Source organism: Heterocephalus glaber, unplaced genomic scaffold (genome assembly GCF_053883595.1).
Source record: "Heterocephalus glaber isolate CG9 unplaced genomic scaffold, H.glaber_assembly_v1.0 deba00001532, whole genome shotgun sequence".
Classification (NCBI taxonomy): Eukaryota; Metazoa; Chordata; class Mammalia; order Rodentia; family Bathyergidae; genus Heterocephalus; species Heterocephalus glaber.
In genome coordinates, this window is record NW_028258330.1 from 29,288,040 (window position 1) to 29,314,807 (window position 26,768).

The 26,768-nt window shown below is 38.5% G+C and overlaps 1 protein-coding gene across 7 annotated transcripts in view; it reads left to right on the forward strand.

Moving 5' to 3' along the window:
• Positions 1-26,768, forward strand: part of Ralgapb (Ral GTPase activating protein non-catalytic subunit beta) — a 100,369-nt gene that overhangs the window by 59,634 nt on the left and 13,967 nt on the right. For all 7 annotated transcript variants that reach the window (XR_015442033.1, XM_004867777.4, XM_004867779.4 and 4 more), the window contains 8 exons: positions 11,366-11,553; positions 13,748-13,854; positions 15,956-16,108; positions 18,205-18,414; positions 19,198-19,356; positions 22,345-22,510; positions 25,035-25,157; positions 26,631-26,767. Coding sequence is in view for 6 of the 7 variants with exons in the window: in XM_004867777.4 (XP_004867834.1) it covers positions 11,366-11,553; positions 13,748-13,854; positions 15,956-16,108; positions 18,205-18,414; positions 19,198-19,356; positions 22,345-22,510; positions 25,035-25,157; positions 26,631-26,767 (1,243 nt within the window). In the remaining variant the exon portion in view is untranslated. The remainder of the gene's footprint in view (positions 1-11,365; positions 11,554-13,747; positions 13,855-15,955; positions 16,109-18,204; positions 18,415-19,197; positions 19,357-22,344; positions 22,511-25,034; positions 25,158-26,630; position 26,768) is intronic.

A 26,768-nucleotide genomic window follows, 5' to 3' on the forward strand; every position in this document is an offset into this window, starting at 1 on the left:
GAAGCAGAGAGAGAGGCTGGTTCCTTGAAAAAGTGATAAAGTTGAGAGAATTTTGTATTTGGCAAATAGGTAAGGAGCCTGGAAAAGGACAGGAAGGCAGTTTAGGCATACTTATGGAGTGAAGGGAACAATTAAGTGGAGAAAATTACATGTAATAATGGGAATGATAAAAGATGGTGTTTATGAGACCATAAGCATGAATGAAGACCCAGAAAAAATACAACAGCAGGAAGGAGGAATGTCAGGTGAGTCTGTGTTGGCTCGTTTTGGTCTTGGTAAAGTAGTGGGCAAGACTCCTTGAAGATATATATATAAATTAGCCCTTTCCGAGATCCCAGTGTCTTTGCAGGTTCAGTGGCCTATGGCTTAGTTGAGGTGTACACAGAAATTGGATTTCTTTCTGTTCTATGTGTGCTTAGGTCATTCAGTAAATTCTTAGAAAGATGCTTGCGTTTTTTTTTTTGCTTTAGTTTCCCTGTTTAATGCTGGACTTTCAGTGACTTTGTGGAGGTTTGGCCAATAGCTAGAAAATCTGAAAAATATGAATAGATCTGAGCTGGGGATTTAGCTCAGTGGTTCTGGCATCTGCCTCGCAAGCGCAAGTTCCCGAGTTCAATCCCCGGTACCAAACAACAAAAGAAAAGAATAGATCTCCTGAATTATGGGCTTATGCAGATGGTGAGTACTAGAAGTTCAGAGAGAAGACCAGATATAGTTTGGGAGAGCCTTGAAGTGTCATTAGAAGTAGGACTCAACCCCCACCCCCCCGGCTCCTCTGTACAGCCACCTGGTTCCACACTACAAAGACTCAGAGGACACCAGACCACCAGACCACAGTACTGAGTCCCGCTGCTCCTGGCCCAGAGATAGGGCTTCTGGCCACCGTCCCACTGCTCCTGGTCCAGAGGAAGAGGCTTCCCAACCACCATGCCTCCTGCTACTCCCAGCCCACAGGAAAGGACTTTTGGGCCACCATCCCTACTGCTGCTCCTGGCCCCTGTCCCACCTCTCCCAGCTCAGAGGAGGTAATCCATGCAGGCGCCAACAGCCCCCCCCCCCAGTCGAAATGAGAAAACACATAAATAAGTCTCAAAACGAGACTTCCAGATCACCTACAGCAACCCCAAAGGGAAATGAGATGGAACACTCTGATACTCAACCACCTGGGCCCACTAAACTGGCAACAAAAGGGGATCTGGAAAAAATGAAATCAGAAATAATTTCTCAGATAACAGGAGAAATTGTGCTCCTAGTGCAAGACATGATTAATAAATCTAGAGAGGAGCTGAGGAACATGATGGAATCCCAACATAGGAAACAAATGGAATCCATAAAACACATGCAAATAGATTTCCAGGAGATGAAAAACTTCATTGAAAGTGTACACAGCAGAATGAGTCAATGTGAGGACAGAATTTCAGATATAGAAGATAAGATTGCAATTAGTGACCAGGAAACGAAAAATTGCTTCAAAGTTATAAGGGAACATGAGAAATCAATCCAGCAGCTGCTAGATGATACAAAGAAGAATAACATAAGATTCATCAGAGTCAATGAACAAACAGGAGAGAGTGCAGATGACATAAAAAATCTGTTCACAGAAGTGATGGCAGAAAACTTCCCAAGCAGAGTAAAAGAACTTGACATACAGATAAGTGATGCATATAGGACTCCAAATAGCCTTGATCAAAAAAATCTACACATAGGCATATAATTGTTAAGATTCCAGAAACTCAACAGAAGAACAAAGTTCTACAAGCACTTAGAGAAAAGAAACAAATCACATACAAAGGAAAGCCCATCAGAATCACAGCAGACTTCTCAACACAAACCATCAAGGCAAGAGGAGCTTGGAGTGACATATTCCAAGCCCTAAAAGAAAACAGCCTCCAACCCAGATTGATATACCCTGCGAAACTATCTTTCAGAATTGATGGAGAAATAAGATACTTTCATGACAAAGAGCACCTTAGGAACTTCATGAATACCAAACCAGCACTCCAGAGAATTTTAGACAATATCCTAGGAACAGACATTGAGGATCACAACCCCAGGAAGCAAAGCAGAATGAACCCATCTGGCATGACAAGAAATTAAATGTAAAGGGGGAGAACCCAACAAAAAGAAAAACTCATGGCAATGACAAGTCAATATGTTTCAGTTATAACCATCAATGTTAATGGTCTCAATTCACCAATCAAAAGAAATAGACTGCCAGAATGGGTCAAGAAGCAAAATCCAACAATATGCTGCATACAAGAAACACAATTAATTCAAAATGAAACTCATAGACTGAAAGTTAAAGGGTGGAAAACAATACTCCATGCAACGGGAACTCGAAAAAAAGCAGGAGTAGCTATGCTCTTTGCAGATCAAGTAGATTTCAAACCAACATTGATTAAGAAAGACAAAGAAGGACACTACATCCTTGTAAAGGGAAGAATCCAAGAGGAAGAGGTGACAATCATAAATATCTATGCACCAAACATTAGTGCACCCAACTATATAAAACAAATACTAATGGACATGAAAAGTCATATATGCACTAATACAATTGTAGTGGGGGACCTCAACACCCCACTGTCACAAATAGATAGATCAACTAGACAAAAACTAAGTAATGAAGTACTAGAACTCAATCGAACTCTTGAAGAAATGAACTTAACAGATGTTTACAGAGTCTTCCACCCCACAAAATCAGAATACACATTCTTCTCAGCTGCACATGGGTCATTCTCCAAAATGGACCACATACTCACACTTAGAACATGTTTAAGTAAGTGCAAAGGAATTGAAGTTATCCCCTGTATAGTATCAGACCATAGTGCGATGAAATTGGAGATCCATAGCAAAAGAAACTCGAAAAACTTCATAAACATGTGGAAATTGAACAACACACTTCTGAATAACCAATGGGTCATAGAGGAAATTAAAGAAGAAATCAGACAGTTCCTTCAATTAAATGACAATGACAGTACAACATATCAGAATGTATGGGACACAATGAAAGCAGTCTTACGAGGGAAATTCATAGCAGTGAATACACATATTAGGAAAACAGAACAAGCCCAATTAAACAACCTGATGCTGAACCTCAAGCTTCTAGAAAAAGAAGAGCAGGACAACCCCAGAGCTCATACAAGGGAAGAAATTATAAAGATCAGAGGAGAAATCAATGCAATGGAGTCTAAGAGAACGATACAAAAAAATCAATGAAGCCAAGAGTTTGTTCTTCTACACAATCAACAAAATTGACAAACCCTTAGTGAACCTTATCAGAAAAAGGAAGGAAAAGGCCCAAATCCATGCAATTAGGAATGAAAAGGGTGAAATGACCACAGACCCAGCAGAAATCCAGAGGATCATCAATACCTACTTCGAGAACCTATATGCCAATAAGATGGACAACACAGAAGAAATGGACAGATTCCTAGATACATATGAATTACTGAAGTTGAATGAAGAAGACCTAAAAATTCTGAACAACCCAATATCAACCAACGAAATTGAAAATGTAATTAAAAATATCACCTAAGAAAAGTCCGGGCCCTGATGGCTTCACTGCTGAATTCTACAAGACATTTAGAGAGGAACTGCTGCCACTACTGTTTAAACTCTTCAATGAAATTGAAAGGGAAGCACTACTCCCAAATTCGTTCCTGGAAGCAAGCATCACCTTGATCACCAAAGCAGAGAAAGACCCAACCGAAAAGGAGAACTGTAGGCCAATGTCACTAATGAACGTAGATGCAAAAATCCTTAATAAGGTAATGGCAAACAGAATGCAGAAGATCATCAAGAAGATCATACACCCTCATCAAGTGGGATTCATCCCAGGGATGCAGGGATGGTTCAATATAAGCAAATCAATCAATGTAATACACTATATCAATAGAGCCAAGGACAAAAACCATATGATTATCTCCATAGATGCAGAAAAAGCATTTGACAAAATCCAACATGCATTTATGATAAAAACCCTACAAAAAATTGGAATAGATGGTCTCTACCTCAAACTGATAGAAGCCATCTGTGAAAAACCTACAGCCAATATCATACTAAAGGTGGTCAAAAACTGAAATCCTTCACACTCAAATCAGGAACAAGACAAGGATGTCCACTATCACCACTCTTGTTCAATATAGTTCTGGAAACATTAGCCATGGCAATTAGACAAGAGAAAGAAATAAAAGGAATAAAGATAGGAAATGAAGAAGTCAAATTGTCATTATTTGCAGATGACATGATACTGTATATAGAAGACCCCAAGAACTCCACCAAAAGTCTTCTAGACTTAATAACCAAATTCAGTCAAGTAGCCGGTCAACATACAAAAATCAATAGCTTTCCTCTACACCAATGACAGACTCACTGAGAGAGAAATAGGGCAAATAATTCCTTTCACAATAGCATCCAAAAAACTGAAATACCTAGGAATCAACCTAACAAAAGAAATCAAAGACCTCTTCTCTGAAAACTATGGCACTCTGAAAAGAGAGATTGAAGATAATATCAGAAAATGAACAGACATCCCCTGCTCCTGGGTAGGAAGGATCAATATAGTGAAAATGGCCATACTTCCAAAACTGCTATATAGATTCATTGCAATTCCAATTGAGATCCCAGCAGCATACTTCATGGACCTTGAGAAAACAATCCAAGAATTTATTTGGAACCAGAAGAGACCCAGAATAGCAAAAGCAATTCTAGGTAACAGAGACATGGCAGGGGGGTATCACAATCCCCAACCTGCAACTCTACTATAAATCTACTGTGATAAAAACAGCATGGTACTGGGAAAGAAACAGACCTGAGGACCAGTGGAACAGATTAGAAGATGCAGAAGCAACCCCAGACATACTCAGCCATCTCATCTTCGATAAAGGAGCCAAACACCCTCACTGGAGGAAAGGTAACCTCTTTAATAAATGGTGCTGGAAAAATTGGGCTTCAACTTGGCAAAGATTAAAACTAGACCTATATCTCTCACCATGCACTAAACTAAAATCAAAATGGATTAAAGATCTAAATATTAAAATAGAAACACTAAACTGGCTGGAACAGGGATTAGGTAGAACCCTTGAAGACATCATTGTAGGAAAAGATGTTATGAACAAAACCTCAGTTGCCCAAGAACTAGCACAAACAATCAACAGGTGGAATCTCTTCTTATTAAAAATCTTCTGCACAGCAAGAGAAACCACCAGCAGTGTGAAGAGACAACCCACAATGTGGGAAAAAATCTTCACCTGCTTTTCCTCAGACAAAGGTCTACTATCTCGAATCTATGAAGAACTTAAAAAGATCAGACCTCCCAAATTTAAAGACCCAGTGCGAAAATGGGCATCTGAAATGAACAGACATTTCTCAGAGAAAGAAGTAGAAATAGCAAATAAATACATGAAAAAATGTTCAACATCACTGGTCATTCGAGAGATGCAAATGAACACAATGCTGAGATTCCACTTTACTCCAGAAAGAATGGCTGCTATCATGAAATGAACCAATAACAAATGCTGTTGGGGCTGTGGGGAAAGAAGAACCCTGCTCCACTGCTGGTGGGAGTGTAGACTGGTGCAAGCACTGTGGAAATCAGTATGGAGATACCTCAAAGAACTAGGACTGGAAGTCCCATTTTACCCCGCTATTCCCCTGCTGGGGATCTTCCTCAAAGAATTAAAGGAATCATAAGGGGAAGGACCTGAGTTTGATCCCTAGTACCAAAAAAAAAGAATTAAAGGAATCCTACCACAGTGATATATGTGCACCCATGTTCATAGCAGCACAGTTTGTGATAGCTAAAACTTGGAAACAGCCCAAATCCCCATCAACTGGAGACTGGATAAAGAAAATGTGGGTTTTTAAAAATAAAATGGAGTACTACTCAGCCATAAAAAATGAGAAATTAGAGACATTTATAGCTAAGTGGATGCACATTGAGGTGACACTCTTAAGTGAAATAAATAGGACACATATGTATAAATACTGAATAGTTTCTCTGGTGTGAGAAACTGAAAGCGTAAATAAAGTCTAAAATGTATACTAGGTAATGTGAAATAGGAAGAAAAGGGGCAAAGGGGAAGGAAGTGGGAGGGCTAGGGAAAAGTACAGAAGGGAATGGGATTAATATGAGAAAATGGAAAAATAGGAACAAAATCTTTGTAAATAGGGAGGAATAGAGGGGTTGAAGGGAGGGGTTGAAGGGAGGGCTGGGCAAGGGTGAAAAATAAGAACCAAGGGAGACTATGTAAAGGTGCAAATTTCCAATGATGAATGTCATTATATTGTATACCTAAAATGTACCAATGATTAGAATGAATAATCGATAATGCAAAATAGGAAGAAAAGGTCCAAAGGAGTAGGGGTAGTGGGAGGGGCAGGGGAAAGGAAAGAAGGGAAAGGAAAAATGATGAGAAATGAAAAAAATGGAAATAAAGTCTTTGTAAATAGGGAAGGGTGGAGGGGGTGAAGGGAGGGCTAGGAATGGGGAAAAAATAAGAACCAAGATGCATTATGTAAAGGTACAACTCCCAATGAGAAATGTAATTGTGTTGTATACCTACAGTGTACCAATAAAAGAATTTAATAGAGAAAAAAATAAAAAAGAAGTAGGACTCAATGTGTGCCGTGAAGAGGAAGAAGGATATGGAGAGAAATGGGAAAGACATTAATGATACAAAAATGTGTGCTCCATCCTATCCTGGATGGGTTGTTCCTATGAGAGTATGGTTGACAGTGAGAATTGGAGATATGTTCTGGGTGAGTAGAGAGCTCTAGGGTCCTTCTCCCCAACCTAGATAGCAGTTATCTAGAGGGCTTCTCTATTTCTTTTCTGCTCCTTGTCTCTGCTGGCACCTGTGTAAATGGTATCACCAGTTTCTGGCTTTGAAGACTTCTGTCACTGTGGAACAAACTTCTCTGTTCTCTCAGTTGCTGTCTTATGTCAGTCTCACCATTGTTTTCCAGTTATGCAAACAGAACTTGGCTTTTTCTCTGAATAATATTTGTCATTTCCCATATGAGGCTACCAGCTGAGTCCAGGAGACCTTACTTTTGTAAAGTATTCCTCCCATCCCTATAATCTCAGATAGCATCTAGTTGAGTTTCTCCCTGTTTCTTGTCTGATTTCCTTGTTTTCAGTCTCTTAATCATTCTCGGTCATCTTCCATTTGGTTGCTACACTCAGCATCCTTAGGCAGAATTTTTATCTTGTTGCTTAAGTGATTGAAACCTTTGAGTAGAACTGTTTCCTCCCTTGTTGCCTGAATTCCATGGTCTGAATTTCAGTGAGACAATTGGATCTTTCCCACCACTGCTCCCCACACACCACTGCCATAGTTGCACCATTTGTGGCTGTGAACTGGGCATGCTTATACCTGCTCATGCCCCCCTTTTGCATTCCAAGACTTCTCTTGTTCCCTTGGTCACATCCTCCACTGTTCAGTGCTTACATCAGATCTAGCTACCTTCATGGACCCTGTTGCTTATTCTACTTCTTTTTTTTTTTCCGTACTGGGGATCAAACTTGGGACCTTGCGCTTGTGAGGCAGGCGGCGGAACCACTGAGCTAAATCCCCGGCTTGGTTATTCTACTTCTGAAGCATAATTCTTTCCCAAACTTCTGTGCTCATTCTATCCGATTCTACTACACAGCATGGAATTCTGTACTTTCATGATTATACTCTTTTTGATCATACTTATACTGTATTTGATACATGCAAATGTTGTCTCCCCAGTCTAGGTAGAAGCCTCTTTTCTGACTACAGTAACCGTCAAAATGCTGCCTGCATAGAGACAGCTGTGAAATAGATTAGCTGGTTAGTTTTTTTTTCCCTTGGTAGTATAGTAAGACAAATACAGAATTAGGACTCTTGGAAGTCTATTCAGTGGTCCTTCTGCTTAAGTCTCTTTTAAGACAAATTTGCCAAGTCATTTAGCTTCTAATGTTGGCTGTATTCTATCCCTCACTCAAGAGATTGCCCATTTCACTTACTAAAAAACTTAATGTTTTACATTGAGCTAAAAATCTCTCCTACTTTAACTTCTACCCACTAGGGTTTTTGTTTTGAGACAGGGTTTCGCTGTGCAGTTCAGGCTTGCCTTGAACTCCTTATGTAGCCCATGCTGCCCTGGAACTTGCGGCAATACTCCTCTGAGTTCTGGGGTTATAAGTGTGCGCCTCCATACCTGGCTACCCTCTGGTTCTAATTCAGATTTGATGGTGGAATCTTATTTCCATAAAGTAGCATTGTCTGAAGACAGCGCTTATGTTCTTTTTGATTACTTTCTTCCAGTACCTTCTGTTATTTTTTACATTACAAGGATTCAAGTACTTTTATAACCATGTGGTGGATCCCACAGATAGATTCCAAGGCTTTCAGGATCGAGAGCAAGAGAGAAGAAAAAGGACCACATGTGCTTTGGTCTGGGGTTATATAGAATGGTCCTAGGGTGGCACCCAAGCTCAAGTGAGTGGAGGAGAGTGAATTCCTCTGCCCCCAATATTCTCTCTGTACTACCTTTATCCTGGTCATTCTCATCTGGTGTAAGGCACACCACCCCAACCCCCATGCTAAGGATCAAACCCAGGACTTTGTGTATAGTAGGCAAGTGCTCTACCACTCTAGTGTATACCCCACTCCCACAAATTGAGGTAGGTTTCACAGGTAGATTATTGAGTACATGATCTGATGACATTTAAGATCTATAGAATACTACATTTTCAATAAAATGTATTTAGAGACTACATTGGATTTTTTTTTTTGGTACCGGGGATCAAACTTGGGACCTTGCGCTTGCGAGGCAGGTGGCGGAACCACTGAGCTAAATCCCTGGCCCTACATTGGTTTTTTGAGATCCTAGTTATTTGCATTAAGTCACCTAAATTTTTTGAGTCTTTTTTTGTGTGGTTACCTGTCATTCATATCCTGTCCTTGTTTGTCTGTGGATATTTGAGTATAATGCATAGAACTTTACATTTAAATCTGATTTTTCTTAATGTAAGACTTAACTCATCACTTTCAGTCTTTTATTTTAGGGGTGTGTGTGTGTGTGTGTGTGTGTGTGTGTGTGTGTGTGTGTGTCTGTACTTGAATGCTTGAGGCAGCGTCTCACAGTGTACCCCAGGCTGGCCTCAGACTCTCAGTGATCCTCCTGCCTCAGCCTTCCACGTGCTGGAATTACAGGCATGTACCACCATTCCCACACTGGTGCTTTCAGTCTTTTAAATCCTAGCTCTTCTGATACATTATCTCTGCAGCTCAATCTTTGGGCAGCTGCAGATTTCATGAGCCTGTTCTATGTGTTCTAATCAAAGACACTGATAAAAAATGCGGAACATAGATAAATTCACAGAGCATAGCAGCAGAGAATTTCCTTCACATTCACAAGGATTTTAAAATCTTACCTACACGTTTATCATGACATACTGTCAAATACTTGTCGATTTTAGTTACCAGTTTTTCTAGTCTAGTCACTGGCCAGAAGGAAAAATGTGGTTAGCTTGGAATGATTTCACCGTACTGACTTCTTTTCTAGTAGTTTATTTGATAATACAGTGGTACCAATGCTTTTGTTTGCAAACAATTTGGTTCACAAACAGAACCATTTGGCAAGATTTTGTTTTTGTTTGCAGACTCTGCATGGGGTGACAAACAACTGGGACCATCTTTCCCACACAAACACAAATGTGGCTATCTTTTCCAAAATTGTAGAACAAATTAAGTTCATGAATCGAAATACCACTGTATCTTAGAATCTTACCTGGAATACGTCAAGTTCTCTTGGCCTGTGTGCTTTGTGATATCTGTCTCTGTTCTATTTTAGAAAACCAAGCCATGTTTTCTCATTATTGATCTGCTATTTCTTCTGTTTTCCACAAATCATTTAGAGACTTGAACCCATCATAAGTTCTCTTGGTCCTGGTAGTTCTTAGGCAGTCCTAGGAGGAGAAAAACATCTGTTGAACAGTGTTGCCTTCCATTATTAGGGGTCTTTGATTCAAACCTTAGAATGAGAGAGACGAAGAGACACTACACAGGTTTAGGATTGAGAGAAAAGTCGTGTTATGGAGATTTCGTTTTCCAAGTGGCATGCCTATGAAAGGCCAGGGGATATTAGAATCACAAGGGAAAATCCTTATATTTTAATTACAAGATGCTTTCTCGCTGAGCTTTAGTTCCTTATTATAAATGAGAATAATACTGTGACCTATCTCATGGAGTTGTTATGAAACTACACAAAATAATGTGTATAAAGTATCTAAAACAGTACCTGGTGCAAGTATAAACTGTGTAAGTTGTTCATTGAAAGTATGTAGAAATCATAAACATTTCTGATAAGGTGTGATGAATTGAATTCCAGTTTATGAAACATTTTTTCATATAGATTTTCACTTAATTACAACAGTTCTAAGAGATGTAACTATTAGTGCCTCAAGTTCTTTATAAAATGAAGATGTTTCCTCGTGACCACACAGTAAGAAAGCAACAGGTCCTAGTTTCTGGCCTCTTAACAACTACCTAGCTCTTCTGAATTTTTTACCTAGCCTGAGTTTTTTCATCTGAAAAGTGAGGATGTTTGGCTTACCTTTAAGCCTTTTATTTTTTTAAATATCTAGAATGCTTTAGCAAGTAGAATCCTAATACCTGGATGGAGCACACAAGCAGATTTGTTATTGTTGTTTTTTAAGACAGGGTCTCACTACCCAGTTCAGGCTGGCCTTGAACTCACTGTGTAACCCATGCTGGCCTTGAACTTGCGATGATTCCCCTGCCTCAGCCTCCCAAGTGCTGGGATTACAGGTGTGTGCCACACAAACAGATTTTTAAATATATCTTTCGGAGCTTCATCATTTGGAAGTGCGGTTATATTCCCTGTGTAGCAAATTAAGAGAAATTTGCTTACAGGAAGTTATCAGTCTCTATGGAGGGGATGAAGAAAGCAGGAGTGGGCAAAGGGAGGTCCTAACTGTGATACATTTGCAACAAAGTGCTCTGGGGCTCGCTTGACCCTTCAGCATTTTCTCATGCCGAGGTGAGGTGCTGAGACTATAACCTCATATCTCTCATTCTTTGGATGTGGCCTATGCCAGAAAGAAGCTGGTGTTCCTCAGTGAGTATTTCTCATTGGCTGAGGACAGTCTTGGAAAGAGACTCAGCTGAAAGCGGTGACCACCATCTCCCTACATCTGGGGGAATGTGCCTTCAGTGTTGGAGGACAGTCAGGATGTGTCATAGGTATTCATTATGAGGGGTATACCTCACTCATGAAGAAGTGTGGCTGTGGCCAATTAAATTCAGAGAGTGGAAGGTAAATGTAAGATTTTGCTTTGGGAATTAACTGTTCTCCATTCCATTCTCCATAGTATTATGCAGTTGCTTGGTGCATTTCCTTCACCCAGTGGTCCTGCCTCTCCTTGTAGTCTGGTGAATGAGACCACTCTTATCAAATACTCCAGGCTGCCAACCATAAACAAGCATAGTTTTCGATACTTTGTCTTGGACAACAGTGTCATCCTGGCCATGCTGGAGCAACCCCTTGGAAATGAACAGAGTAAGTTATAACTCTTCAAGTCTTCTCTGAGTTTAAATTAGTGCATTCATCAATACTGTCAGAGAAGGACAGACTAAATTCTAAGTTATGTATTTATCTTGAAGGATTTAGAGTTGTGGAGCAATAACACTTAAGAAATAGAAGGTCAATAAATAGGAAATATATAGTAAATAGAATTGTTTGAAGACTCTGTAAGTATCTAAAATATTACACTATGGCTCTATAGTTTTATAAAAAGTCTAAGTGGGATATTTTATGTTGACTGTGTATAAAAATTTTTGTCACTCTTTCTTCCCTTGTGAACTTTGGATCCTGTCCCTCTACTCCCTTGCCCATCACCCCTCATTGTTCTGTTTCAGTTATTGCCACCCACAGACTAGAAGTCTGAGAAGTCATCTTTGCTTACTTCTCCTGTTACTTCCATATGTAATTAGTTTCCAAGTTTCTACCTCCACAGAGACTCTTGACACTTTCTGTATTCTTCCCAGAACATCCAAATGCAGGAACGTATTATTTCTTACCTAGATTATTGCAGTTCCTTCCTACCTGGTCTGATTCTGCCCTTGCCGCTTCAAAATTTGTTTGCCCTTACTTCTGCCCTGCTTGCTGCCACCATAGTACTCATCCTCAAATACAAATTGACCCACTGAAAACTCTTCACTGATTTTTCCACTGACACAACAAGTACTGTTTTCCTCCTTTCCCTACCCTGGTTTACAAACCAGTTCAAGGTATGTGATTACTACTGCAACCCAAACTATTGCAAGTTTTTCCTGATGATATTGGCGTCTGCCAGTTTGTAAAGAGAGAGCTTATTACTGGGAAGGTGAAGGAACATGAAGGCTACAGAATCTGTGGCCCTAAAAGGACTCAGAGAATCACCTTCTGTGCAGTTTCCTCATTTATAAGTGAAGAAACTCAGAGAAGCTCTGACTTGTCCAGGATAACTTGAAAAGTACATGATATGGCTAGGACTTGAACCTAGATTTTCTAAATAAAAACTCTCCCTTTCTGGTTTTGTTGTCACACAGTGATAGGATTTGCTCAGTGATTAAAGACCCTTGCCTTTGCAAAGGTGAACAGGGTCTTAGAGTCTCATGCAAATGTTGTTGAGTGTGAGTAGGATCTCAGAAATCCATCAAATGAAAGTGAGATATTGTGTCATAGTTTGGGATAAAAGAATACAATCCCATATTTCCATCATATTGTGGTGAGATTTAGTGACTTTAGAATGAAATAGAATGGGGCCATTTTACTGTTAATCTCAGAAGTGCTGGTCCCTAGTCTTTTCTGTAGGCATCTCTTTCTTTTGTACTCCAGACCTAGGACTCACTTGACCTTCTCTGGCCTGTGCTTACTGTTTGTGATTCCATCTTCTGAGGAATCTGTAAAATCTTAGTGTCCCCTTCAGGCTTCCTGGGCTTTTTCCAGTTTTTTAGGACTCTCCTGCTCTCATTCCAAGTAATTTCATTGCATAGAAAGTCTACCAATAATATAAATAATTGAAATTTGTACATTTCTAACGACACTTTAATAATTTATTGTAATGGTTAATAAAGGAAGAACTGAGAGAGAAATTTGAACAAGGTTGACTCCCACACCTGAGATAAAAGGCGAATAAAAAGGACCTGGTTCCTTAAGTCCATCTTGAGCCCTTCTACATCCCTTCGTGCTGGACTTCTGCTAGGAGGAAACAGGGCCTGGCTAGGGGGTTAGTGTCACACAAAGCTGTTGGCCAATTGTAACATCACACTGCATTTAGATTGTTCCCAACTTTGAGATGTTAGAAGTGTTTGATAGGACAGCATTTCCCAAAAATGGATGTGACCTACTGGAGTTATGTGAGATGATGTTAGCTGAAATATTGGTGAATGTTATTTTATGACTTTTTAAACACCTACTCTAAAAATGCATAATTAACAGATGAAAATTACTGGTTTCCCATGTAGAGGTTCATTATTTAATTTTTAAATAAATTTAAGTTAATAATAATGAGTGGTTGACATGAACTAAGACAGTAACACTCACAGTACTATACTTGGATATGACAGAAACCACAAAGTGGTACATAAAGGCTTGAAGTATAGGAAACACTGGGCTTAGGGCTTTGATTATATGAAGCTCTGCTATTGATAACAGGTGTATTATAAATGGTGATTGTCTGAAATAAAAACTTTTACACATTTTATTCTAGATGATTTCTTCCCCTCTGTCACTGTGCTCGTCCGGGGAATGTCTGGAAGACTTGCTTGGGCACAACAACTTTGCCTTTTACCCAGGGGAGCAAAAGCAAATCAGAAGGTATCCATCAGAAGTTACAGGGAAGTGATGAGTGTGTGCATGTGTGTTTGTGTAGCTGGGTGAATTAAAGGTTGTATAACGTTCAAAGTGGTGGCACAAGCCTGCAGTCCCAGCACTCAGGAAGCTGAGGTAGGATCACCATGAGTTTAAGGGCAGTATGAACTATATACATAGCAAGACCCTGTCTCAAAAAAACCCAAAAGAAAAAAAAAGGTTACATAACATTCCAATAAAAAACCACAGACCTGGCCAGGTCCTCCTCAATCACATCAGAATCAATTTTGGAACCTAAAATTCTATGTCTACTGAATTACTGTTTAAAGGCATCTTGTATACTATGTTTTTTTTTTTGGTACTGGGGATCAAACTTGGGACCTTGCACTTGCAAGGCAGGCGCCAGAACCACTGAGCTAAATCCCTGGCCCTCGAGGCGTCTTATAGACAGGTGAGTTTTCCAGAAGTTTTCCAGGTGATTCTGACATTCACTTAGGAATAAGGACTATTATTCTGAACAGTGGCCCAGGGTTTTCAGTGTAATTTTAAGTGTAATAAAAGTCACATACATACCATATGTGGAAAAATTTTGCCCAGGCTTTTTGATGTTTTTAGCAATAGGTCTTAGTTTCAGATTGTTTTATATCATTTATTCCTCTGTAATTGTCAGTATACTGTATACTTTTTAATATAGTGTGTTAAATTTTTTATGTTACATTTGTAATTATATGATATTATTTGCTTGTGTGAGAAAGTTAGAAAATTCAGACAATAGAGAAATTTTAAATCGCCTCTACTCTCCAGAGGGAGATAGCCACAGTTAATATTTTAGTGGGTTTCTTTCCAATATTTTTTCTTTTTATGCATAATAACATTTAAATAGGATTTGAGTCATTTGCCATACTGCTTTTTTTCAGTTATTACATTGTAAGCTTGTTATTTGTTACTAAAATTATTTTAAAATATGACTTCATAAAATTTCAGTAGCATTTAAGAGACAGCTACAAAAGTGGAATATGAGCCTTTTTGTGTGTGTGTGGTACTGGAGATTGAACCCAGGGTCTTTGCTCTGAGCTACATCGGTAATCTTTTTTTATTTTGGTACATCGAACTATCGAACTCGGGTCCTTGAGCCTGCGCATCAGGCCAGGTGGCGAAACCACTGAGCTAAATCCCTGACACTAATCTTTGTTTGTTTATTGTTTGAGTCAGGATCTCGCTATATAGTTCAGGATGGTCTTGAACTCACTGTGTAGCCCAGGCTGGCCTCAAACTTAATGCTGTCCTCCTGCCTTGTTACTTTTTGAGTCAGGATCTCATTAAGTTATTAATTTGTCCAGGCTAGCTAGACTCAAACTTGTTATCTTCCTGTTTCACACAGGCATATACTACCATACCTGGCTCAGAAGTCTTTTAGTATCATACATAATATCTCTGTCATATGAGCTGTGCCTTTTACCCCTTGAGGAGTACACCCTGATTTTCTTCTGATGGCACGATACATATCACATTTTATTAACAGCTCTGTAAGTTTCTAAGTTAGTGTTGACTACTCAAAGGGAAAGGAAAAGAACTGAAACTTACTTGATGTAGGTACTATATACATATTAAAGCAGGGTTTTGGAGACATGAGGATCTAGTTTTGGTGTCCATACTCTTAGTTAAGCCACCTAAGGTTCCAAAATTGAATTCACTTTCTAGGACTAACCAGGGAACCTGAACTTGTGCTATAACATATGGAATGATTTGAGAGTTGTTAGAGAAATGGAAGTTAGCGTCTTAAAGTCCTTAAGTGCCTCATCCATTAGCTTAGCACTGAATGTGGGAAATTCAGACCAGGAACAGTAGCAGTCCTCAACTCATTCATCAGTCATGAAATCTATAATAAGTTGATGGATATTTTTAAGAAAATAAAATTGAGCATACAAGTATATAGACTTCCTGCCTTTACCATGAGCTGTAGCATTTGTAGATTCTTACTGAGTTTTTATGTCATATAATCTTAGGGAAACACAGGAATGAAAGCAGACTAGAGAAATACATATCATTACACATGGGTATTGAACCTTATGTAATAAATACAATGTTATTTGTATTATTTTAACAGCTTTTTGTGCCTGAACCTCGTCCAGTTCCTAAAAATGATGTGGGATTTAAATATACTGTGAAACATCGACCATTTCCTGAAGAAGTGGACAAGATTCCTTTTGTAAAAGCAGATCTGAGCATTCCAGATTTGCACGAAATTGTCACTGAAGAAGTAAGATAAATTGTTTTTAGCTGTTGTTAAGGAAGATGAATACAAACATTCTTAAATGATGTCTGTGGTCAAGGCATTGCCTTAAATGTATGGAAGGTAACTTGCAGCAAATTGAGTGTAGACTGGGATTGACTGATAGAAACTGGACATCTCTGAGAGACAAGGCCACTGGCTGCCTGGGTCATTCCACGGTAGATTTCAGTAGTGTAGTGACATAATCAGACTCTGGTAGTGAAGGATATTTAGAAGGGAAACAAATTTAGAGAATATCTGATAATCCAAGTGGGAGAAAGGAAAATTACATCACCAAAAATGAAGTTTAATATATATAGTGTATCGTAGAGGTAGATCCAGATAGTCTTAGGTTGATAAGGGAAGGAAAAGAGCCAAGGAATTTTAGATTTTGATCTTGAATTACAAAGAGATGTTGTGGCCATTTACAAAAGTATGGATATTAGGAAGGAGACAGGTTTGGGAAGATGGGAAAAGTTTATTTGGTTTTAGATTAATTTAGATATTTAGATGAAATAACTGATCTCTTATGTCAAGGGAGAAGAACTTTAAGAAGTGCCAGACCAAGGTATGTCAGATAATAAGAGAATAGGGAAGGAATGGAGGACAACACTCTCGTATGCTGGAGAGATCTGGGAGAAGGAGGCATAAGAAGAGGGCCTGAATTTGGAGTTGAATTGTACCTGACCTTTGAGAGCAGGTTCAAAGGAGTGTAAAGTGAGAGACTGACAATAAATGGTTGAGGAATGATTTATGTGAGAGAGAGAGATATGTGAGTATGAAGTACCCTACTAGTACTAATGAGGAAGATTTAGAATGGAGAATAGTATTAGGAAGTAGCCTAGCTGAGGAAAGGCAAGGTTAGTTTTTTTCTTTTCTTTTTTTACATTCAAGGATGGAAGAAATATTAAATGCTTATAGGTTGAATGGAAGGATCTAATGGAGAGAGGTCTGCTAATACTAAGGGAATTATAAGTAATAAAAGCAGCAGAGTCAAGAGTCTAGGTGATTTTATCTAGAAAGGGGGTATTTCTGATAAGACAGGAGAGGATGAGAGAGTAGGTAAAAGTTCAGAGATATTTAAAGTGGAAAGAAAGAAAATTGAGAAACCTTATGTAAATATTTCAGCCTCGGTTCATACAGTGTACAAGGGGATTGATGATAGTTCTTTAAATTGCCAGGCAATCCAGACAAGGTTAAGTAGCATCATGTGTGGTAAAGTTATTTAACGTACTCTGCTCACTTCAAGTCCTTGGGATCTGAGAGCATAAGTAAAGAATTAGAGCAGTGTAGAGTTTGAGAAGGTTAGGAATTTGGGAGGGTAAAGTTCAACACAGCCTTTCTTTATGCATAAGGAGAAGGCATTAAAATGTTAGATTTGGCTGGGTTAAGTTTAGTTGGGAAGCAGAAGGATGCTAGTGGCATGGAAAAATAGGAGGCAGGGTTGAATGCCTTTCAGTAACAATAAAGCACAGGCTCAGGGAGTGCTGGAAGGGGATTTAGGATTGGAGAGGAATTTCAGAATTATAGCTCTTGAAAGTAGGTTGCAGATGAAATTTAAGATGTTCTCAGGGCTAGTTGTGGTCCTGTAAGTTTATAATCTGGGAGGGAAAGCAGGGGATCACAAGTTAAAATAAAAATAAAGGGATGGGGATGTTTGTGAAGGCCTGGGTTCAATCCTCAGTAATACCCCCCCACACACACCAAAAAAAAAGTGCTCAGAGTGGTCAGAGTTGTGAAGGTTGAGGTTGTAGAATTGAGCCAAGTTGTTAGAAGGCTCATCGTTCACCAGAGAATGGAATTTCAAAGTAAGTTTGATCAGAATGGAAGGAAAGGATCTTGGAGAGTCTCCAAGAATACAGTTGGGGAATCCAAGATAGAACTTTGCACCATGAAGAGATGCTCCGGGGTGAAAGTGGACAGGGATCTGGAAGTAGGGGAAGGAGCAACACCTCTTCCCCTTTTCTTGCTTATTTGAAGGGGAGCAAAGACAGAGTGGTATCATTTACAGCCAGGAGATGAAGAAGCAAGTATTGAGGATATGGAAGCAAGTTCACAAAAATGAGGTGTTTGGTTCATTTCAGTTAGAAGAGAGACATGAGAAATTAAGGAGCGGCATGGCCCAGCAGATTGCTTATGAAATACACCTTGAGCAGCAGAGTGAAGGTGAATTGCAGAAGAGAAGCTTTCCTGACCCCATTACAGACTGCAAGCCCCCGCCCCCTGCCCAGGAATTCCAGACAGCCCGCCTCTTTCTCTCACACTTCGGATTTTTGTCCTTAGAGGCGTTGAAGGTAATTTTCTTGAACTTTTATGAGCAAATATATTCATAAATATATTTATAAACATGCAGCTAATGTAGTTATAATATTTTTATGAGGAAAAAGTAAATAAAAAACCTGATTATAGGCTTGCCCTGCATGTAAGTAAATGAAATTTTGAGTTACTGTATGTTATAATATGAGTGGCAGGACAGTTTACCCTATAAATTCATTCAATGTTCTGTCTGAGGGGACTGTTTTTGATAATACATGCAGCCCTAAATTTTCTTGGGTAATACAGAACCATATTATACATATAAATGAAATCTACAGATAATTATAAAAGGAATATTGAAGTCTTCCCTTAATAAACTATTACTGAAAGTATGGGCTTCAGTTGACTGAGCTCTCTCATGCTACTTTAAAAAGACATGAAGTAATTTTGTAGTATTTGCAAGCCAGGCCCTTTTTATGTTGTACAGAAAGATCAGATGACTATCTAGGTCTGTGTCCTGGCATCCATCATGGCTTGCCAGCTGTGTGGTCTTGGGGTCGTTACCTGGCTTTTCCTTACCTGTATGGTGGGGATGATAAAAATATCTCTTTCTTTGGTCATGTGAACATTGAGTTAACGGATATAAGAGTCTTCTAGTAATATTTAACACAAAATAAGCCAGCTTATAAGGTAAACATGCCGTTTCTCAAGTTTAGAACTATATCCATTTTAATTTTTAGATTTAATTTTTATTGTGAGCAAGTATTGCTTTATAAATAATGAAAGACATAACAATTGCTTCTTTCTTCTTTTGGTGATAGGAACCTGCAAATAGTCGTCTACCTCCTCACCTTATTGCACTTGATTCCACGATACCTGGGTTTTTTGACGACATTGGATATCTGGATCTCTTGCCCTGTCGTCCTTTTGACACAGTTTTTATTTTCTATATGAAACCAGGTCAGAAAACAAACCAAGAGGTAAGAATTCTCAGATTTTTGGGGGGATGACTTTTGTACAATGCTATATAAGATTTTACATAAAAGGATTTTAGTTGTCCTTCATAAGAAATACTTGATCCTGGGCTGGGGATTTAGCTCAGTGGCACCACACCTGCCTTGCAAGTGCGAGGTCCTGAGTTCGATCTCCGGTACCCAAAAAAAAAAAAAAAAAAAAACTTGATCCTTAAGTTCTTATGAACCAGTTCAGAAACTGAATGAATTAAAATTATGATGCTTAGTGTCCTGAGTCTTGACTCTTAAGGAGTGTGGTTTAGCGTAGATATGTCGTATGTCTTTATTTCCCTTAAGAAATTCATATTCATAAAGACAAATGAAAGTAAAATACAGAAGCTTCACCACAAAAAGCTAAAGCTAGGCCTGATTTCTCAAGAAGAATAGAACAATTGTGAACATTTACTAAACATCTTTCCTGTGCTATGGCCTGGCATAGTATAGAAGGGAGCAACGGGCTTCCCCTTTGCAAGTACTAATCTCACAAGCAAATTGTTTCAAGTGAGGCATGCATACTGTACAGTGGGAAAAAAACACCTGACTAAAAGATAAAAACAGATGACAGTATGTAACACAATTGGATATGTGTAACAGAAGAAACTGGAAGGATAAAGAAAAATAGAGAGGATAGAAAATTAAAGGAGATGATTTTGAAGTTTCTGTTGGAAATTAATAATTGAAACGTGGAATGGACAGTTACCAGCTGTGATTAGGAAAGGGCCAAAGAAAGGTTTGTAAAATACAGTATTCAGATGTGTTAGCTTAGGGCACTATGACTATGTTAGGGCACTATGACTAACTAGGAATAACCTAACACCATTCACTAATCAAATTAGCACACCTTTAGAAATTCACTGGCACAAAATGTTTTCATGAGAAGTACTGTTTCAGATTATGTATTGGTGAAAAAAGTTTATGAGAAAACTTTCTCATTTCATGATACTGGTTCAGTAAGTGTCTGCTACCTATTAGGTTCCAGAGTTACAATGACAAACAAGATATACAAAACTTTGAGCTTTGTAAGACTACTGTCAAGAGGGGAAAATAGACCATTAAATGAGCACTCATGGTACTAATTGTGCTAATAGGGGCATTAAAGCATATCATCAGAGCCATAACAGGAAAACCTGACCTGACTTTAAGGTTTTCTGGAAGAAAAAACATTTAAGCAGTATTTGAGGTATGCATTGACCATAAGGAAAAAGGCAGAATCAGATTGTTTTTGACAAAGTAATAATGTGTAAATTCCCCAAAGGTAAGAATATTGCATGGGAGCTTAGATAAGAGTATTGCATGGGAGCTTAGAGAAGGTAGGCTGGTGGCAAATAAAACTAAAACACAGAAGCTTCAGGGTCTCTAGCTTTTTAGACGAACCTCAGTAAAACTGGTGTAATTACAGGGGTTGGGATCTGTTTTGAAAGAAATCTAATGCATTGTTCACATGAAAATAATGGGGCCATTTTTCTCCTACCTCTAGAAGGTACAAACTCTTGGGGAAACTCCTAAGTCAGTTCCATTTCCTTAGGTTTCTAGGGACTGAAGTTGATAAGGAAACTATGGAGATTCCTGGAGGCTTCCTTGGGAACGGCTGAGACTTTGCCTCCCTAGCCACAGGGGATTAATTTCTAGCAGCCAGCAAGTGCCCTGCAAGTTGGATTTAACTCATTTATTGCTTTTTGACTAAATTTTCAGAAACTATTTAAGAGTTTATCTTCTAAATTAAAAAATTGATTGCAAACCTGGAACTGGCTGTCAAATCAGTTTCTTGACACTTTGTAGTCTCATGTGATAGTATATAGATGAACCAAACAAGTATGCTTCTAAGGAGACTAGTTCTGTGTTAAAGAGATAAACTCAGCAGTGATGCCCAGTAAATGGAGAAGTAATCTGTGTAACTTCTCATATTTTTACTTTCACAGGCCTCCGTGTGGTCTTGGACATAGATTAGTATTATACAGATGTCCTGTGGACTGGATACATCACAGTCTGTCAAGGGGGGAAGGCGTAAAAATAATTCCAGGGTCTTGGTTTTTGCTGATTTTGATGTAGATTTGGGAGAACCCAAAGGAATCTTATCTTTAGAAAATTCCCCAGATGATTTTGATACTCTCTGATCCCTACCTCCCTCTTCATTTTTTAAGAGAGGAATTTTTTATTTTCCTTTAATAAGATGGCAGCAGTCTTGCCATCTTGGGCCAGATGATTCTTTGTTGTGGGTGCTGTCTTGGGAAATTTAGAACATTTACCAGCATCTTTGGCCTCTACTATTAGATACCAGCATTGTCCCACCAGTTGTGATAACCAAAAATGTCTCCATACATTGCCAAAAGATCCCTTCGAGGGCAAAATCATGCCCAGATGAGAGCCACTGTATCAGAATGAGAAACTCTCCTTTCTAAAGCCAGAAGAAAGCCCAGGCATTATGCTTGGTAACTTAGTGAAGAGGAGAGAACCTTCTAATCATTTTACTTTTCCTGGAGTGGTACATTCCTGTGGACTCTTTATATTTCTAGTAAGTTTGTACTTTTATAGCATTTGCCAAGACTTGTAATTAAATAATCACACACCTGGGTAATATTTCTCATTAGCCAGGCTTTTAACTCTTTGAAGGCATGGACATTGTGTCTTTTTAAAATTTTTTGTAAATGTGTCTAGCTCAGTAATTTTTTTTTAACAGGAAGGAAGTTCAGGGCTTTACTTACATTATCGCATTTAATCTTCACAACCATCATTAACCCTACCATACCAATGAAGAAACTGAGACAGGTTAAGAAACATTCCCAAGGCCGTGCCAGTCCAAGTCTAATTCCAGAGCATGCATTTTTTACTACAGTAATAAATTTTCAAATTTATTCTGAACCTGTGACTTGATTTGTAAGCTGAGTTTTAAGAAGATTTATTTGCATATGTTCTTGTGTTTCTTTCATGATAGCTGATGCTTGGTATGTATTCCAGATTTTGAAGAATGTGGAGTCTTCCAGAAGTGTTCAGCCACATTTTGTAGAATTTTTGCTCTCCCTCGGCTGGTCAGTGGATGTGGGCAGACACCCTGGTTGGACTGGCCATGTTTCTACCAGTTGGTCAATTAATAGTTGCAATGATGGGGAAGGGTCTGAACAAGGTAAAATTCATAATGACTGTTTGTTTTTTGTTGCACTTGATTTTTCTCCCGTTACTATGAATTTATATTCTTATTTTAAAAAGCAAACAAAGATATTATAAAGAAAAAACTTCTCATTCCTAGTCCTCACAGGGGTGGGTCCACTTAATAGTTTGTGTATTCTTCTAAACATCCTCCCCTTTATCTCTCTATATGATATATATAAAATTGTAGACTAAGGTAAATTAATATATAATTAATGATTATACAATGCTGATAAATCCCTTTTTATAATGTGACTAAACAGATTGTTTTCTATAAAAATACTGTAATAAGTCTAGATTATCTATAGCAAGCATTACAGTTTCCTAACAAGTGAGTTTTGTCTAATAAATATGTATTCTATTAACAAGTGTGTGTGTGTGTGTGTATATATATATATATATATATTTTTTTTTTTTTTTTTTTTTTTTTTTTTTTTTTTTTGTACCAGAGATTGAACTCAGGTCCTTGTGCTTGCACAGCAGGCAGCAGAACCACTGAGCTAAATCCCCGGCCCCATTAACAAGTATATTTTATAGACTTTGTGGCTATCAAAAAGTCAGTTAAAGGTAACATTCTTGGGACATTATATCAAAAACTTTGCAGTGAAGAGCTGCCTATTTCAGAGATTCTTTCCCATCTCTACAAATCCTCCCAAGGAACTTCAATCAGGATAAAAAAGATTAGAGCAGTATAAATTTAAACTTCAGACCTTTGTCCCACCTGGCTAATGCATTTTGTTCCTGGATTCCTGTAGTTGCTGGAAAGTTATCTCTCTGAAGTTAGTAATGTCTGTGTCCATTGCTTTGAATTTTCAGAGTTTTCATGTCAACAAGATTACACCCTCAAAGTTTTCTTTAAATACCATTGCAACTTGATCTCTAGTTTCTTCTAATTTTGACTAAAATTGAAGGAAAGTGTTTGGAGATATACTATAATTTTAATTTCTATATACCCTGAATATATGGTTGAATGTATCTATATACTAAATTCCCTAAAGTGGAATTGATAAAAGATAATACACAATTTTCATTTTATAAATATGTCACTTTAGTGTTTATGGTTGCAAATAACAGAAAACCTGATCTAAATTGGCTTAGATTTGAAGGACATTTTATTGCCTCATGTAACTGAAAATTTCACAGATTGGTTTTCAGTATCATGTGATGAGCACTCATGTATTTCTTTGTAATTTTCCTTTAGCTCAGTTCTCCAAATCTTAGCTTTGTCCCAGCCTGGCTACTTTCATAGAACAGAAAGACAATTCCAGGCTTTAGATGTATATGCCACACTAGCCTGAAGACTAGAGATTAACTGAGTTTCAGAATTCTGGTGGTCCCCAATTCCTCAGTGGCACGGTAATTAGAATACCCCAAAACTGTCCCAGTGGCAAGAGAGATGGAAAGACCCTGGTAGATAATGACAAGAAAGAGCTGTTATTTAGGGTCAGTTCCACCCACACTTGAGTCCTAATACAGTGTAGAGGCAGGTGGAGTGGGCATCAGGGCAGGAACCATAGCGTTCACTGCAAAGATACAGGGTACTTGCCCAGAGTCTAAACTGTAGCTCATACCTGTTTATTTTAAGAAAAATGTTATTAGTACTCAGCCACACTCTCATTTATGTACTATGGCTGTTTTCATCCTGCAGTGGCAGAATTAAGTACTTGTGGCAGAGATTACATGGCCTACAAAGCATAAAGTGTTTACAATCTGGCCTTTCACAGAAAAAGTTTGCTAACCTTTGGTCTTAATTTGTTTGCCACATGTTCACTAGCATTAAGAATCTTCTAATATGTTGGGTGAGAAATTTGTTTTTAATTATCATTAAGAGCAGAGGTCTTTTCCTGTTTTTATTTCTTTCCTGAGAACTGCTTGTTCATTTCTTCTGCTCTGCCTTTTGTCAAGTTATTGGCTTTTTACGTATTATTGTTAGGTCATTGTCTTCATTTCAGTTGAGAACTATACTGGCTCTCAGGATTTTTTTTTTTAATTCAGTCTTGCTAGCTTAAAGCAGACATTCAACCTACCTGTCTGTTTTCATATTATATCATTGCCCATTGGGGAAGGTGGAGCAGAAGCAGAGTTGAGTAATAGCAAAGAGACACCAGGGACAGAAATATCTTGAAGTACCCCCAACCCCAGCCCCCCCCCACACACACACCCTGCCCAGCTTTTTCAGAGGGACTGTGGTGGTCTTCCTTTTGGTTATTTACCAGCTGCCAAAGGACTGCTCCCTCACTCTGCCTCATACTGATAAGTTTATAGTTCTGCTAAGCAGAAGTGGTTTGTTAGTTTCAGAAACTATGAAATTAAGATTTTATGAATTAAAGTTGGTGTAAAGACATTTAATAAACATTTAATTATTTCACATGAATTGGCTCTTGTTGGAAACATATCTTCTACTATTTATTATCACTTTATTAACCAGTTAACATTTCATGAAGCAGAAACATCCATTTTCCCCACTTTTGGAAGCATGATGCAGTGTTTCTTGTTTTCAGATGAGGTAATATCCTCTGAAGATGTTGGGGCTAGCATTTTCAATGGACAGAAGAAGGTGCTGTATTATGCTGATGCCCTGACAGAAATAGCCTTTGTGGTTCCTTCTCCTGTGGAGTCCTTAAGTAAGAGTTTTTTGTTTTTTGTTTTGGCGTGGTGCTGTTTAGGACCTGTTTTTATATTCATAGGATGGTGCGGTATTGTTGCATTGAAAGAGATCTTGAAGTCATCTAAGGCATTTTCCAGCTTCTAAGGCATTAAAATTATTAGATTATACAAAGGTAGAAGATACTGTCTTCTCATAACTTTCTGATGGAAAGTAGTTACAGACTGATCCTCAGTAATCTAAATAGTAGAGTCCCATTTCAACCCAATTTTTGTCTTTCTTTCATCTTATTTAATCAGTGTGCAGATACCTTGGTTTACAGTTTGTTCATTTCTTTCACAAACTATGAGTGATCCCCCACCTACCTCACTATTCCCACATGAGAACCTTTATGAGGAACTTTACAGAAGCCTACAACTAGAAGGATCTCATGATGATATCAGCCTGATGTTCTGACCCTGAGCAGAGGAAACTTCAGCAGCCTAGAAAAGATGGTAGTCCAGGACTACGGCTCAGGAGTGAGTCAGACTTCTTAGCCTGAACTCAGTCTTTATTTTACCTAGGACCTTCCTTTTTGCACATTAAGCCCATTTCTTCATGCCTACCAGGCAATAGATCAAAAATGGCACCTTCTTTTTTTAACACCATTGTAGGATGGGATACTATTTATCACACTTTTACAGTCTCACCCATAGGCTAACAATCCTAGGTCGACAGCTTCGTAACCTTTGTGCTTGGACCCTCGACTTCCCATTCTTTGCCCCTCCGTGGTCTAGGTCAGTATTGCAGCAGCTGTTTGCCTTCCTGACAGTGCTGTGGTCTGCCACTCTAATTCCAGCAGCCCACCTGACCAGCAAGTCCTTCCAGAGCTAGAGCCTTATCCTTGCACCACAGTTTCTGCAGTTGGTTCTTTTCCTCCTGTTATGAACCATCCATTATGCCAGCTGTGCCCCACTGCAACTCATCTTCTCCTGTTTCTTGATACAGTATTTGTGTTCCCCTGAGGTTCTGTCTTGTTTTTAATTCTGTGTGCTTGTCTCCAACCAGATTGTCCCTTAATCTCAAAAACTAGGTTGTTCATAGCTTTTGGGTGTCCTAGTATCTACTTTACATAGTGTTCCATGATTGAATATATAATAAAAGATAACTCAGACAATAACAGATAGCTTTTATTACATTCTTTATATGGTAAATCAGGTGTTTTCTAGTTTTATGTCAGTTTTCCTCTGGATCAGGAGCCAGTGAACTATATAGCACACCTGACAAATTCATCCAAGAATGACTTCTGCATGATTAAAGGGTCATAAATAAAATGCAAAGATGAACATGCAACAGAGACCTATATGACCAACAAAACCTAAAATATTATTACCTGATTCTTTACAGAAAGTTTCTAGAAGCAGTGTTGTAAGTGCCTTAGATTACCATAATTAAATTTTTTATCCAAAGAAGTAGCAGTTACTATAGTTGAGTTTTTTTCTTTGCCTTATAGCTGATTCATTGGAAAGTAACATTTCAGACCAGGATAGTGACTCAAACATGGATCTTATGCCAGGAATTCTGAAACAGCCATCCCTGACACTTGAGCTTTTCCCCAATCACACAGACAATCTTAATTCTTCACAGAGGG